At 36.1% G+C, this 16,577-nt stretch overlaps 1 protein-coding gene across 1 annotated transcript in view; it reads left to right on the top strand.

Annotated features, from left to right (window-relative positions):
* SRBD1 (S1 RNA binding domain 1) overlaps positions 1–16,577 on the top strand; it is a 237,641-nt gene that overhangs the window by 144,623 nt on the left and 76,441 nt on the right. The window contains exon 16 of the mRNA XM_008064317.2: positions 4,349–4,431. Within this exon, the coding sequence (XP_008062508.1) occupies positions 4,349–4,431 (83 nt within the window). The remainder of the gene's footprint in view (positions 1–4,348; positions 4,432–16,577) is intronic.

The raw sequence follows: 16,577 nt of genomic DNA, 5'->3' as shown, positions 1-16,577 counted from the left end.
CTTCATCTTGCACTTTTGTTACAGAGACAACTTCTTTTCTTAATCCTCATGAACGAACCTCTGCTAGCTTCAACCTTTCCTTCTGCAGTTTCTTCACCTCTTTCAACTTTCGCAGAACTCAAGAGAGTTAGGACCTTGCTCTGGATTAGGCTTTTGTTTGAGGGAATGCTGTGGCTGGTTTGATCTTTTATCCAGACCACTAAAACTTTCTCCCGATCAGCAGTAAGACTGTTTCACTTTCTTATCAGTCATGTGTTCACTGGAGTAGTACTTTTAGTTTTCTGCAAGAACTTTTTCTTTCCATTTACAACTTGGCTAACTGTTTGGCACAAGAGACCTAACTTTCAGTCCATCTTGGCTTTTGGCACCAAGCCTAATCATTTCTAGCTTTGGATTTAAAGTGAGAGCTGTGTAATTCTTCCTTTTACTTTAATGCTTAGAGGGTAGTAGGGTTACTAAGTGGCCTAATTTAAATATTGTTGTGTCTCAGGGAATAGGGTGGCCAAGGAGAGGGAGAAAGACATGGGAAGTAGCCAGTTGGTGGAGTAGTTAGAACACACACAACATTCATTGATTAGGTATGCTATCTATATGGCACCCCAAAGCAATTATAATAGTAATATCAAAGACCATTGATCACATCACCATAACAAATATGTTACTGAATACTAGGGGTTATTTCAGGATCTTGTTGCTTGCTGCACAAAACTAGTCACCGAGACAATAAGTATTGTCAGGAAAGAAGGCTTTTTATCTGGGTAATATAAATGAAGAAGATTTCCTCAATCTGTCTCCCCTTCCCACTGATGTCAGAGGTTTATAGTGGGCAGGAATGTAGAAAACAGGAAGTAAGGTATAATAATCAAGTGGAATTGGGGAGGGGTAAGGAAGAAGAGTTGGCAAACAGGTAAGGTCTGGCATCTTATTGTCTGGTTACAGTGATCTGATAAGTTTCACTTTCTTCATACTGTAGGCCTGAGGGTCACTTTTCTGATAAAGGAACTAAGATAAGACAAATATAAGTGTCAAGCTTTAAGACCAGTGGGATCAATTAGTATGTTTATTCAAAAAGACTGTCACCATTAATTCTATGAACAAGTTGGGCAGGTTTGAGATATAGTAATAAAGTTGGAAATATTGTGAGAATTACCAAAATGTGGCACAGATCATAAGTGTTACAAAAAGGGTGCCAATTAGACTTGATTAACGCAGGGTTGCCATGAACCTTCTTTAAAAAAAAAAAAAAGGTATAAATTAAAGGGGTACAAGTACAATTTTGTTATATGACTATATTGCATTGTGATGAAGTCTGGGTTTTTAGTGTATTCACCACCAAATAATATACATCGTATCCTTTAAGTAAATTCTCATTATCTACCCCCCTCCCAACATCCCACAATTCCAAGTCTCCAGTATCTGACATTCCATACTCCATGTTCATGTGTATGCATTATTTAGCTTCCACTTATAAGTGAGAGCATGCAGTATTTGTCTGTTTCTGAGTTCATTTACGATAATGACCTCTAGTTCTACACTTGTTGCTGCAAAAACTAAGATTTCATTCTTTTTTATGGCTGAATAATATTCCATTGTGTACATATACCACATTTTCTTTATCCAGTTACCCACTGATGGACATTTAGGTTGATTCCATATATTTACTATTATGAATAATACTGTGATAAACGGATGAATTCTGGTATCTTTTTGATATAGTGATTTCCCAGTAGTAGGATCGCTGGATTGATAGTTCTATTTTTAGTTCTTTTAGAAATCTCTACTGTTTTAATAGCAGTTGTGCTAATTTACATTCCCACCAACAGTGTAAAGCGTTTCCTTTTATTCACATTCTCACCAGCATCTGTTATTTTTTATCTTTTTAAAAATAGCATTCTACTGGTGTAAGATGATATCTCATTAAGGTTTTCATTTGCATTTCTCTGATGATTTGTGATGTTGAGCACTTTGTCATATTCTTGTTAGCTATTTGTATGTCTTGTTTTGAAAATGTCTATTTATGTCCTTTGCCCACTTTTTAATGGGATAATTTGTTTTGTTGTCATTGGTATTGTTGAGCTGTTTGAGTTCTTTGTAGATTCTGGATATTTGTCCCTTGTTGGATGCATAGTTGCAGATATTTCCTCCCATTCTTTAGATTGTCTGTTTACTCTGTTGATGGTTTATTTTACTGTGGAGAAACTTAATAGTTTAATTAAGTTGCATTTGTCTATTTTCATTTTTGTTGCTTGTGCTTTTGAGGTCTTAGTCATGAATTCTTTGCCTGCACAAGTGTCTAGAAGAGTTTTCCCTAGTCTTTCTTCTAGTATTTTTATAATATCAGGTCTCATATTTAAGCCTTTAATCTATCTTGAGTTGATTTTTGTATGTGGTGAGAGATAGGAATCCCACAAATTTTCATTTTGTAAAAAGATGTAGTATCTATGAATCGTGATAAAGTGAAGTGCAGTAAAAAGATGTGTCTGTATTCTTAAATTTTTCACACGGCTTCCTGTTTGGGGTTGTTTTGTGTTATTTAACTCTGAAAGTATTTTGGCAATTTATACATGTGCAGAAATCATTTTTATCATATTTTAGTTGTAAAGGCTAGGCTAAAATAATATTTGCTTTAGATAAATTACAGTTTATCTCTAGTGGCACTATATTTTCAATCTGTAATTATAAATGTGGTATTAGAGGAAGGCATTTATCCTATAACTTGCAATGCTTACTCTAATTAACCTTTTGTGATCTTTGATAATAAAAGAATATATGAAGTCCTTGGAGTCCCTATCTGTTCTGTGAGATCAATAGGCAGATTGTATGACATCAGCTTAATGTTCTTTAAGCTTGCTTTGCAAGCTGCCATAGTCACTGTGTATAGATTTTGTTATAAAGGATATGAAGATGACTTGAATGACCATGCAGTGAAATTGCTGTTTACAGTAGATCAGCAGATCTTGTCTCTGATGAGAGAGGTGGTACAAATCAGTGTCTGGAGAATCTGTTAGTCACCTGCAAAAGGTGGCTTCTGTCATCAGACCTTGAACAGCTTAACATGGAAACAGGCATGAGATTTTCTTTGGCCTTAATGTGTTTACTTAATGAATTTGCATTCCCTCAAATCTGAATGAGTAGAAGGCCCTGATTAGCTTTTATATGTTTAGAAAATGGAAGCTACTCATATATAAGAACTCAATGTAATATGCTATTGGGAGAGGTACCTTTAGAAATATCTATAAGAGTCATAATAAATATAAATAATAAATAACTTTTCTCTAGCTAAATCTATCTTATAAACGAAACTAGATGTGAAGTTTTATTGATCTTTGTCTTAACAAACGTGATGACAATAAAAATGACCAAGTAAAATCATGACACAGGTAAAGAAATGTTTGAAGTTAACTCTGAAATTTCTTGAGCATGGATTGTGAGGGGTGTGATTAGAAGAGGGGTGTGATTAGAACTGTGGTGTGCGTTAGGAGACAAGCAGTTGCGATCACTTCCGGCTGATGTAATTTGGCTAATGAGTACACTTATGTGACATTTGTATTAAAAGCAATACTGGTTTATTAAGATATGATTGCATCATTTATTCATTATTTTTGAGATCTAATTCTTTGTTTTTCTTTTTTTTTTTTTTGAGTTGGAGTCTCACTCTGTTGCCCAGACTGGAGTGCAGTGGCACGCTCCCAGCCACCGCAACCTTGCCCTGCTGGGCTCCGGTGATCCTTCTGCCTCAGCCATCCAAGTAGCCGGAACTACAGGCGTGCACTACCACGCCTGGCTAATTTTTATTTATTATAGAGATGAGGTCTCGCCAAGTTGCCTGGGTGGGTCTCAAACCTGTGAGCTCAGGCAGTCCACTTGCCTCGGCCTCCCATAGTGCTGGTATTACAGGCTGAGCCACCGAGCCTGGCCGAGATCTAATTCTAATAAGCATATTTGATGTATAATATAAACTATATTTATAATAATACATAATTGTTCAAAATATTTACTTGCTCTAAAGAGCATGAGATAGCCTACTATGCTTTATTTTTAAAATGAACAGATAATTGTGTAAATATTGGAACTAAAAATTTTATTTATTTTTCCAAATTTATAATCCTTCTATCTATTTGTGCTCAAGAATGCCTAGCAGTTCTGATAGCATAATTATTCCTGTAATTTTGCATTCACTTTTTGTGTAGAGGAAAAAAAGGGGAACTTTGAAATTTAAATTGTTGGTCTTTTGGGAGGTGATGAAGAAGAACAGATTTAAGTACTTACATTATGAGGAACATAAGTAATTATCTGGTTACTGCTTTTCACATCAAGTCATACTTATTTTTTGATTCTGTTTTTTCAGTTTCCATAGCAAGGCGTGTACAAGATCCATTAGCTGAGCTAGTGAAAATTGAGCCGAAGCACATTGGAGTTGGAATGTATCAGGTAAAGCAATGTGGATTATTTAATTTATGAAATCCATCAATACAAAGAACAGTACTCAAACCTGGGATAGTATTTTAGTGTCAGTGGGAGTAAATTCCCATTCTCAACATTATACAGTTTGTGGGAAGGTAGTTAGGAGTTCTGTTATTAGGGAAGAAGAGAATTCATTTCCCCTCCACCTCTGGTGTTAATGATTTTGATGAAGACTTAGAATTGACTATAGTGAGATTTAAAGACTACTAAAACATTCATGAAACTAGTAACTTAACTCAGAGAGCTTCTTCTTTTAACATTAGTATAAAAATGGAGGTGGTGTGGGAAAAGGAGGATATGTTGGCTCTTTGTGTAAACCTTTGTGTAAACCAGTATGAACTGTTGGTCTTTAATGACCTTCTGGGAAAAGCCTTTGGTACCTATTGGGCCTTGTTTTTTCCTGTTTTCCATTCCTATTTGATTATAGTTAGTTGGTCATTACCCAGAATAGCTTCCAGTTGTTACTGTGTAGTAGTTATGGTAATAGTAGTACTTGTTTTTGTTGTTACTGTATTTTTAATTCTTGAGGTTGTATGTGTTCATTGGGCAATTGAAGACAGCACCAAATCTTGGCAGACTGAATTTATGGTAATAGCAGAATGGTATGTGGGGCTTAAATTGTCTCCAGAAGTCAAATTGTTTTCCTCTTTGATGAAAGTTCTTCTTAAATCTGAAATAGAATATTACCCTCTCTATAATTTTATGGGATTTGAGTGATAGGTACTGTACTACACTTTTTCTAAAGAAATTTTATATTAGGTCATGGAATCTGTGACTACTAGAAATGGAAGAGACCTTAGAAATTTTATGCCCTTACCCCTTCATTTGATAGGAAAAGAGGCTATAGTTAGAATTTTTGCCCAGGATACACAGTAGCAAAGCTCAGATTAACCAGTCATATATTGAGACTCAACTGCAAGTATTCCCGTTTTATAGCAAACTGAACAAAGGCATTCAAATCTTTAACCGGAATTGTTCATTTGGAAAAGATAATTGCTACAAGTACTGATCTAGCTACAAGTAGATAGAAATGCCTAGTATTGATGGAGTACAATTATAACAGTTTTTTATATAGGCATTATAGTGAGGAGGAACTGTAGTTATATTAACTTGAGATGATGGTATGGAACATATCAGCAAGACGGAATAAAGGTAAGAGAAAGATTTCAAATTTCTGGAAGGCAGGCTATAATAAGCTTTTGGCATCAGAGATCTTTAAGTAAATAGTAGAGACTTAACCTCCAGATTGGGTTTCAGAAATATCATTTAATGTAAAAATGTTTGGAATTCATTCCAATAGTAGTAACAAGTAATACAAGAGTTTTAAGCAAGAGGGTGATGTGATCTAACTTGTATTTGTAAATGTTGACTCTGGCTACTCTGAGAATAATGAATTAGAAGGGACGAAGCAGATAAACCAATTAGAAGGCTCTTATACTAGCCCAGGTAAGAGATAATGGTGCTTGGATAAAGTTAATGGCAATAAAGTTGGGGAAAAGTTAAATCTACTTGGTGATAAGTAGGGGGAAAGGATTTATGAAGAATTTTCTCCAAGGGTTCTGATACGTGGTTGATGCCTGAGTATAGCAGATTTGGTGGAGTAATCAGTAATTTTGGACATGTTGAGTTTGAGATGCCTATAAAAAATCCAAGGAAAGATATCATCTAGGAGTTGGATATACAGGTATGATATTTTAAAGAAATAGCCATATTAACATTGGAGTATACACTGTTTAGCAAATAATGAAACTGAGAACATGATCAAGATGATAGACTGAGCTCATCTTTAAGTACATTACCACCACCAACGGCTTATCCACAGTTTCAAATTTCATGAGTTGACAGAAAGGTGTGCATGTGTACCTATATATACATACATGGTTATATGAATAAATTGATAATAGCCTGGGAAAACAAGAAAAGGTCCTGTCAGTGGGGGGGGGGGGGGAATTTCAGGAATTCCTGAAAGATTTTAAGTATGATGAATTATACCAATAGAAAAATAAAACCTGGTGGAGTCTCAGCTCAGAACATACACAGATCAATGTGTATCAATGTGTTCTCGAGGTAGGTGCAGTTTCAGGTAGAGCCAAACTAGTCAGATTCAGCTACTGGGAAGAAGTCCTAAAGTATTAGATAAGGAAATGAATACAGAGTAATTAGGGCTAAAGTAACTCCCTCCCCATGCTCTGAATTCAAGCTTAAAACTCTGAGCTTAAATACAGGACAGAGAAGCAGAGATACTTCAGAAGGACTTTGATTGTCAGGAAGCTCAAGGAGCTTCATCCTGAGAAGGCAGACTTCTGTCGTATACATGACATCTGGCATGATGTCCCACATTTCCCACATTATCACTGGAGGCAGATAATAGTAAACAGAAACAGCGTATGCAGACACATACGGACTCTGAAATGATCTCACTAGAATCATTGAACATTTGAGGAAAACCTATGATAGGAAAATGAGGCACTAAACTTAGTAAACAAAAAATAACACCCCATGAAGCAGAAACAGACAAGAGACTTTGAAATAAGTAAAAAAAGTAATGGTCACTGAAAGATAAGAGAGGTTATTGCAGTTATGAAACAAACGTAGGATAGAATGAAGTCAAACCAGTCAAATATCCTAGAATTTAAAAATATGATTATCAAGATCAAAATGCATAAATGGGCTAAATAAGAGTTGACACGAATAAAAGCAAGTTAATGAATGGAAAGATTGAGCTAGGATCTTCAGAATGCAGTTTTGAATTGAAAAAGGTAAAAAGTATGAACAAAAAGTCACATAATATAGAGGACATTCTAAAGCTTCAGTGTTTCTCTAATATGAAATTTAGACAGAGAAAATGGAGGACAGTTATAATCACAGAAATAATACAAGGAAGTTTTCCCAAACTGAAGACAGACAAGTCTCCTGAAAATACCCAGTGAGTGCTGAATGAAAGCATAACAAAAGGCCTCCACTCAGATGGCTGCTTATGAAATTTTAGAATGCCAGTGGTCAAAGAGCGAACTAAAAGCGTCCAGAGAGCAAACATAGCTTATCTACAATGGAAAGAATCAGATTGACATTAGTCCTATTATTGGTAAAAAAATAAATGATAGAAGATAGAAATAGATATTGGTAAAAAATAATGATAGAAGTAGTAGTTTTGAAGTTGTGGGATAAATATTTTGAACCCGTAATTTCATATTCAGGCAAACCATCAATTCAGTGTGGGAGGAAAATAAAAACATTTTTTGAACTTGCAATGATTCACCATCTCTGATTGCTCCAGACCTTCTTTGAAAAAATCTATGAAAGTACTTCTTTCCAAAAAAAAGAAGGGGAACAGTAGTGAGTTTTAAATACACACACACACACACACACACACACACACACACACACACACACACACACAATGTATAGTTGAATCTCATAGATTTTTTAAATCTGTAATGTTAATCTTTAAATATTTAGGTCTGGATCAGATCATCTCAATTTGAGAAAGTAAAAGAAAAAGAAATGATAAAATTTTAGGATTCTTTTTCAGGAAAAAAGATTCAGGTATAGATTAACTCTGGAATTTGATTTTAAAATGTAATCTGAAGTATATGAACAACCACCACAATTAAGGTATTTAATATAAATCATGAGAGGAAAATATTGAAAGTTTATTATTTCAACCAAAAGCAGAGAAAAGGAAATTTAAAAATACAGTAAATAAACAACAATATATAGGGAGCTAGGAATAGGTAATAGATAAAGGTGAAATTTTCCTATTAATAGACTCCTAGTCTTTTTTTTTTTGAGTTGGAGTCTCACTCTGTCACCCAGACTGGAGTGCAATGGCCGCTCCTGGCCACTGCAGCCTCGACCTGCTGGGCTCCAGCTATCCTTCCGCCTCAGTCTTCCAAGTAGCTGGAACTACAGGCGCGCGCTACAACGTTAGGCTAACTTTTGATTTTTGGTAGAGATGAGGTCTCGCCAAGTTGTCCAGGTGGGTCTCGAACCCAAGGGCTCAGGCAAATCCACTCACCTTGGCCTCCCAAAGTGCTGGGATTACAGGCTGAGCCTCCAAGCCCAGCCAACTCCTAGTCTTTTAAAAAATAAAATATAACTCTAAGTTGTGTATATATTAGAGATACTTATGAAGAAAAAAGGCAACATTGATATTAAAAGTTTTCAGAAAAATATCACACATGAATGAAAAAGACAGTCAAAGCAATGTTAATATTATGCAAAATAGAATTTAAGGCAAAGTACGTTAAATAGACTAAAGGAAGATATTTCATATTAATAACAGATAAGGTCACCCAAGAAAATATAATTGCTCAGAGCAATCTGGTATTTAACAACATAGCTTCAAGAAATTTGCAGTAATAAAAGCTTTCCTGAAAATTAGAGAATGAGACAAATTCACTATTTTTGCAAGAGTCTTAACAGAGCATAATAATATTAGTGCAAACATCTTAAATACAGCTTTAAGCTGGGTGTCATGGCGCACACCTATAGTCCAGGCTACTAGGGCGGCTGTTGAGGAGGATTGTTTGAGTTCAGGAGTTCAAGGCTGTAGTGCCCAATTATCTTGTCTTTGAGTAACCACTGCACTCCAGCCTGGGCAACATAGCGAGACCCCATCTCCTAAGAACAGAATAGCTTTGTTGAAATATAATTGCATAGTGACAATTAACCCATGTAAAAATGAGCAAGTCAGTGATTTCAAGTATATTCAAAGAGTTGTGGAAAGCGGACATTTTCATCACCCCCAAAACAAGTTCCATGTTCTTTAGCAGTGAGTCCCCATTGCCCCCTTTTCCTCCCTAGGCAGCTGCTAATCTAATTTTTTCTGGACATTTTATATACATGGAATCATACAACAAGTGGCCATTTGTGATTGACTTATTTTACTTACAGTGTTTTCAGGGTTGGCCCACACTGTAACATGTATCAGTCCTTCATTCTTTTTTATGTACAAGTAGCATTTCATTGTGTGTGGGTATCACATTTTGTTTATCTGTACTTCAGTTGATGGGCATGTGTATTATTTCCACCTTTCAGCTATTATGAATAATGCTGTTATGAACACTGGTGTACAAGTTTTTTTGGTTTTTTTTTGAGTTGGAGTCTCACTCTGTCACCCAGACTGGAGTGCCGTGGCCACTCCTGGCCACTGCAACCTCGAACTGCTGGGCTCTAGCGACCCTTCCGCCTCAACCTTCCAAGTAGCTGGAACTACAGGCGCGCGCTACCACGCCTGGCTCATTTTTTATTTATTGTAGAGATGAGGTCTCGCCAAGTTGCCCAGGCGGATCTCGAACCCACGGGCTCAGGCAGTCCACTCACCTCAGCCTCCCAAAGGCACGGGATTACAGGCTGAGCCACCGAGCCCAGTGGTGTACAAGTTTTTATGATATGTGTTTTTATTTCTCTTGGATAAATATCTCTGAGTGGATTTTCTGGGTCATTTGTTAACACATAAATGTAAAGCCATATGATGAATTGGGAAAAGTATTTACCACAAATGTGTATTATATATAATAATTACATATTTTATTATTAAAGTTTTGCATACATCTATATGTTGGTATGTGTAAAGCATTTGCATAAAATATGTAAAGAGCTTCTACATACCATTTACCATAGAAGAAACAGAAATTTCTCTCTTTATTAAAGAAACCCAAATTTTAAAAGGTGACATTATTTAAACCTGACAGTTGAGTAAAGTTGTAATAAAGTGATAAAAATCTGTGGAGATAAGGATACCATGAAATGAGCATTTAAATATACTGCTGACTTTTCTTAGCTTTGGCCCCCTCCCTTATCTTGGGGAGTTGAATCAATCTCTCTCTCTCTTTAATTTACTTTCTAAATAAACTATATGTTCTAATCTATAACACACACACACACACACACACTCTCTCTCTCTCTCTCTCTCTCTCTTTCTCTCTCTCTGCTGGTAGAAGTGTAAATAACTATCAGAATACACTTTTGAAAAATGCATCCCTTTTAATTCTCCCTTTAGCTAATTTTAAGGCAGTAATAAGAACTACTGTTAACTCATTTGCAACCGGTGACGTGAATTTACGTCATTCCAAAGTCTGTTTCTGGTTGCTGCTTATGTGAATTTACCTCATCATGGAAGATTGTCTTTTTGGGTTTATAGTCTAAATAAAAATAGAAAGTATGGAATGCTAGTCAGAGTGGGGTCTGAGGCAAATACGGGATATATCTGCATCTTTCAGTTGTATTGTGAAAAAGGTGGACAATTTAAAAAAGACCATTTCAGTTGTGCTTAACAACAGAAGTTTGCGGCAACCAGCTTCAGATTATTTTTAATTTTCACCCACTCTCAGTATTAGGAAAGTAAAAAATTTGCTGGTCATGAATGTGCTAAGATTTATACAAAAGATGGCTGCAATAGCAAAATACTGGAAGCAACTACAATAGGAGAATAGTTTTAAAAATTATGGCATCAGTTGAAATATATAACCATTAATGACTGGACTTGGTGACTCAGCCTGTAATCCCAGCACTTTGGGAGGCAGAGGTGAATAGACTGCCTGAGCTTGTGGATTCAAGACCAACCCAGGCAACTTGGAGAGACATCATCTCTACAATAAATCAAAAATTAGCTGGGCATGGTAGCGCGCCTGTAGTTCTGGCTACTTGGACAGCCGAGGCGGAAGGATCATCTGAGCCCATGGGGTGGCCATGAGCGTGCCACTGTACTCCAGTCTAGGCAACAGAGTGAGACTCCAACTCAGAAAAAAAAAAAAAAGAAATATATAACCGTTAAAAACTTAGGCTTTCAAGGAGGATTTACCACCATAACATTGTTCTTGACATAATATTTTAAAATGTCAACAAAACTGTTGATAAGGAATTCAACTAATTTGTATTTTAAAAATATAGATATGCATTTACATTGAAGAAACAAAAATCTATCAGGTGATTGCTGTTTTGGGGTTGATTTACAGGTTGATATTTAGAGGTTGATGTGATTAGTACTTTTTTTTTTTTTAACCTTAGGTTTCTCAAACTTTGTGTAGTGAATATATATTAGAAAAAAGTTATTGTTAAATATATAACCATTTCCATATCCCAGCCAATGGGCCACTTTCTTTTAAAAGGCTTAATTAAGCCTTAATACAATAGATTTTTCTTACAACCAGAGTGGGAATTAATTTCTTTTTAGTTGAGACCTCTAAGTGCTTTTAGTATAAACTTAATAGTTATTTTGATTTAAGATGTGAGTAGATGGACAAGCATTGCTGATTTTAAAAATGAAAGCTGTTTTTAGAAAGAATGTTAAATATATGAAATAATAGAAGCTATGATATTATTATTTCAATAGAAACTAAAATACTTTTGGTTTAATAACAGCGAAAATGCTAAAGGCAGCTCTCCAATCCTTGTCTTAGGAAACGGGGAGAACTGATTTTTAAAACACATGCCTGTCATTATTTCTGCAGAGAGAAGCAGCCAGTGTGGTCGAATGACAACATATCCCTAACTGACCCCTAAAGACTTTGCTGGAAAGTGGCTTGGTGTTACTCCCAAGAAAACACTCCAGGGTGAGAGCAGGATGATGCAGGGTTGGCTCTGCTGAGTTCTCTGGGACACGAGGAATAGTGGTTTAGCTTGGGCTTGACATATCCTGAAAGCACAACTTAAATGCATTGGATTTACTTGCTATTTATTTCTTCTTTGGACAGTGTTCTAGATACTTTCATGCTCCTTAACACCTCCATCTGGTAATGAGCACGCACAGCAAAGTAGGAAAGACTCAGAATAGCCCTCTTTCCTCCTTTTGTGCCTCTCTGTTAGATCATTTGATGATGTTAGAGAATGAAATGGTTATCCAGAATACGTTTTTGGAACCCTTAGTGGATACTATATCCAGGGCATCTTTATTCCTCGTTATTGTGGATAATGAGTAGTCACCGTGAAAGGAAAATCTTCTCAACTGAAATATTTCATGGTAAAACCTCAAAGGTAGGAATTTGCATTTTATTTTACACCCCCCCACCCCCCACCATCCTGTGAGATCAATTCTGGGTAAAAACAAAAAGAAACTAGAAAACAACTCTTCAGCAACGACATTACTCTGTTAAAAACTATTTTTATAGTTGACATGTAGGAATTAATAAACTTAGTTATTTGAGAGCATAGTTATTTTTAGGTCTGAAAAATGTTAAAATTTCTCATCTGTTCTCTGGTGTTTGCTCAAATCTTTTAAAACATTTTAATTTGTTAATTGTCATTGTATAGTGGGATACAGAAAAGATCTGTCCCATGGACAATCACTTAGGAGACTTTGCCTGGATTTTTGCCCCCTACACAAAGCAATATTTTTAAACAGAAAACACAAAGGTGAAACAGAGGAAACTGCTTTAAAATTGGGGCATTTTTTTACGCAGGTGAATTCTCTGCCAAAATGATTTTGCAGTCTTGTCCCTTGACTCTAAGCCCCAGGTTATGGGCTGTACACAAATCTCTGCTTGACAGGTATTATGAGTGAAACTGAAACTTAGTCTTACAGTTCAGATATTTCATTGATTTGTGACAATGCAGATTGAACAAAAAGAAGTAATTGACCTTGACTGGGAATATGAGCCAAATTCATGTATTAGAATTGGCAAATTATTTCTTAAACTTCAATTTTTAAAATTTCTATTCTGGGCAATTTTTTCCTTCAGTATGAATTATGCTTTTTATGTTGAAATATTAGCTTAGTTTCCTCAGGTTCCCAGAAATCACCAACAATGTAATAAGCTGTATATACACATACTCTAGTGTAACACCATTACTTATCTTTAAAAGAAATGTGAAATGTTAGCATGATTTGAAGAACCTTTTACCCATAATGCTTTAAATTATTAACAGTGACATATCTAATTTCCTTTATCTTTTGTTTGCTTACTCTTTGTATGCCATTGACCTTGGCAGTGAAACTAGATCCATTTCAGTTTCTACTCAAGCTCACCTTCTAGTTTTCATATGTCAGCACAAAAATCACTGCTACAATTTTTAAAACTTCAGGGTATTTTTACAGTGTTTAAAACTAATAATTATCATGATAATTGAAAAAATTTATGCATGACATTAAAAATACTGCCAAAAAGGAAAAGATTAATAATTCTACTGCATTAGAACCTAAAAATCTCTAAATCAGAAAACAATATATAGACAATATATAGATAAGGAGAAGGTCTTTGCAACATATAACCTACACATGATCCAGAGTATATAAAGGTCCTCTACAAATCAAGAGAAAAAAAGACAGACAATTCAACAACAACAAAAAAATAGCCAAAGGATATAAACAGGCAATTCACAGAAGAGGAGACACAAAAGAGCAATAAAGATATGACAGAAATTACCACTCTTGGTAGGAATGGAAGAAATGCAAACTAAAGCCATGATGGGAAACCCTTCAGGTTGTCAAAAATTAGTCTGACAATTCAGATGTTACCAAACATGTGGAGCACTGATAGTTTTGTACGTTATTAGTAGGAGTATAAATTGGTGGAACCACTTTGGAGAGTTGTTGGAAGATAAGGGTTCTCTTCAACCCAGCAATTCTGTTGCTGAATATATACAGCCTAGAAGAATTCTCTCACATAGACACAAGAAGTTCACTGAAGGACTACTTACAGTAGTGGAATTTTGGAAATAGTGTGTCCATCACCTGGAAAATAGAAAAATAAACTGGTATATTCAGACTGTGAAATATTAAATGCATAGCATGAAAATGACCCAAATAGAGCTACCTATATTAATATGAATAAACTTCCTAAGAAGGTAAGTTGCAGAATATATAAAACTTTATGGGATTGATACAACATTTTTAAATATAATATTATATAGTATTTATGAATACCTATACATAATAAGAATATGGGAGACCCCCCTCCATAAAACAGAATTTATCTGTAAAATATTGTGTATATATTCTTACATGTTTAAACTTCAGTCACCAGTCACCTTCAAAATACACTCCGTTTGATGCATTACACCCACTGAGACGCTTTTTTCCACTGCTCAAAACATTTTTTGAACTCATCAATTTTTATTCCTTTTAGAGCTTCTGTCATTTTTTGTTTCACCTCTTCCACATCAGTAAAATGTTTCCCTTTGAGGACTTTTTTCATCTGGGGGGATAAAAAAGTCGCTCAGGGTGCGATCTGGGAAATAGGGAAACAGGGAGGGTGGGGTACTGGGTCATGCTGTTTTTGGTCAAAAATTGCTGAACACTCAATGCAGTGTAGGCTGGTGTGCTCATAAATTACCCAATATGAAATTTGCAAAATGCGTTGAAAGGATCTCCCCCAAAAAACCCAAAAAAGTCACTGAAGCTGAACTGAATGCACTCTCTCACAACACTGCTAGCTGGCACATTGATGCTGATGGGTTCCTTGAACACTTACCTAGTGGGGACAGCCTGTACTACAAGGGGCCCACTCTCCAAAAAAATAATTTCTTTTTTTGGAGGGGGTCCTCCCCCTTGTACAAAAATAAACATAGAATTTAAGAGGATAGTTACTTTGGGTGAGACACGGAATGAAAGAAAAATGGGTACTGAGAAAGGGGTACAGCAGGAGTTTCAATTATGTTTATAATATTATAGTTCTTAAACTGGTTTGTGGGTATCTGGTGTCTCTTATATTCCTTAACTTTTATTCAACAATTTAGAATTGTTAAAAAAGATTCAGCTAAGCTTGGTCAAATGGTAAAGGTGCTTTAACTCGGGAACTTTGACATTCAGTTAGTTTTCTTATACGGTTGTGTGTGTGCATGTGTGTTTTACAATGAGGATTTATTTATATAATCAAAAAAACTATTTTCATTTTTCAGTGAAAATGAAAAAAATACATTTAATGTAGGTTACATTTCACTTCATAATATTCTCACAAATTTTCTTCAAGGCCCTAATGTTGTGCCAAGTCAAATACTCTTTTGACATGGTCTTCAGAAATTTCTTCTCTCACAGATGTGGATTTTAAGAATTATTTTATTTGTTTTGCCCTCATGGTCATTTTAGAGCAATGTGACCTAGGACGAACCTGTAAGCTGTTAAATTTCTAGTGGTTATTTACAGGGCAGAGGTGGGTAAGAGCAGATGTTTAAGGAATTATAGTATAATATGTTATAATAATGGTACTCTCATTTAATTAGCATTCATCCTATATTATTTTCTTTTCACCACTGCTTCCCTCCTTCACTCCTAAATTATCTAAATTAGAAACTTTCAGATTAAGCTAGAGAGCTTTTAAAAATATCTACCCCAGGCTACATCCCCGGAGATTTTAGTTTAATTGGTCTGGGGGTGGTCTGGGGGTAGGCCTTACTTACCAACAAACTTCTTAAAATTCACAGGTGATTCTGTTATATAACCAGGGCTGAGAACCGTTGATTCTCGGAATACAGTTCCCAGGTCAGCAGCATCAATATTATCCAATAATTTCTTAGAAATGCACGGTCTTGCACCCTCTTGTCAGATCTGTAGGTTCAGAAATTCTGGGGGTTTTATTGGCTTAGGTTTGGAACCCACTAGTCTCTCATGCTCCTTAAGCTTGATTGTTCATATGACAGCCTGTTCAGGGTCTGGTTAAAATGCAGATTCAGTTGCATTTTTTGTTAAAATGCCTGATTCACCCGCGCCTTTGGGAGGCTGAGGTGAGTGGATTGCCTGAGCCCACGGGTTCGAGATCCGCCTGGGCAGCGAGACCTCATCTCTACAGTAAATCAAAAAATCAGCCGGGCGTGGTAGCACACGCCTGTAATTCGGGCTACTTGGAAGGCTGAGGTGGAAGGATCGCCGGAGCCCAGCAGTTTGAGGCTGCAATGGCCGGGAGCGGCCACTGCACTCCAGGCTGGGTGACAGAGTGAGACTCCAACTCAAAAAAAAAAAAAATGCCTGATTCAGTTGATCTGGGGTGGGCAGTGAGATTCTGTGCTTTTAGTACACTCGAGTACTCTGGCAACTGCTGCTGCTTGTTTTGAGAAACAAGAGACCCTACTGAAAGCTTCATGGCCCCCACCCTAGGCCTGCTGAATCAGAATCTGAGTTTAACAAGATTTTCAGGTGTTTTGAATGCATATCACAGTAGGATCAGAACTGGAAATGT

The sequence above is a fragment of the Carlito syrichta genome, unplaced genomic scaffold (assembly GCF_000164805.1).
Source record: "Carlito syrichta isolate Samal-C Ts95f unplaced genomic scaffold, Tarsius_syrichta-2.0.1 Scaffold307284, whole genome shotgun sequence".
Taxonomy (NCBI): domain Eukaryota; kingdom Metazoa; phylum Chordata; class Mammalia; order Primates; family Tarsiidae; genus Carlito; species Carlito syrichta.
This window is presented reverse-complemented; position numbering and strand designations above follow the sequence as displayed.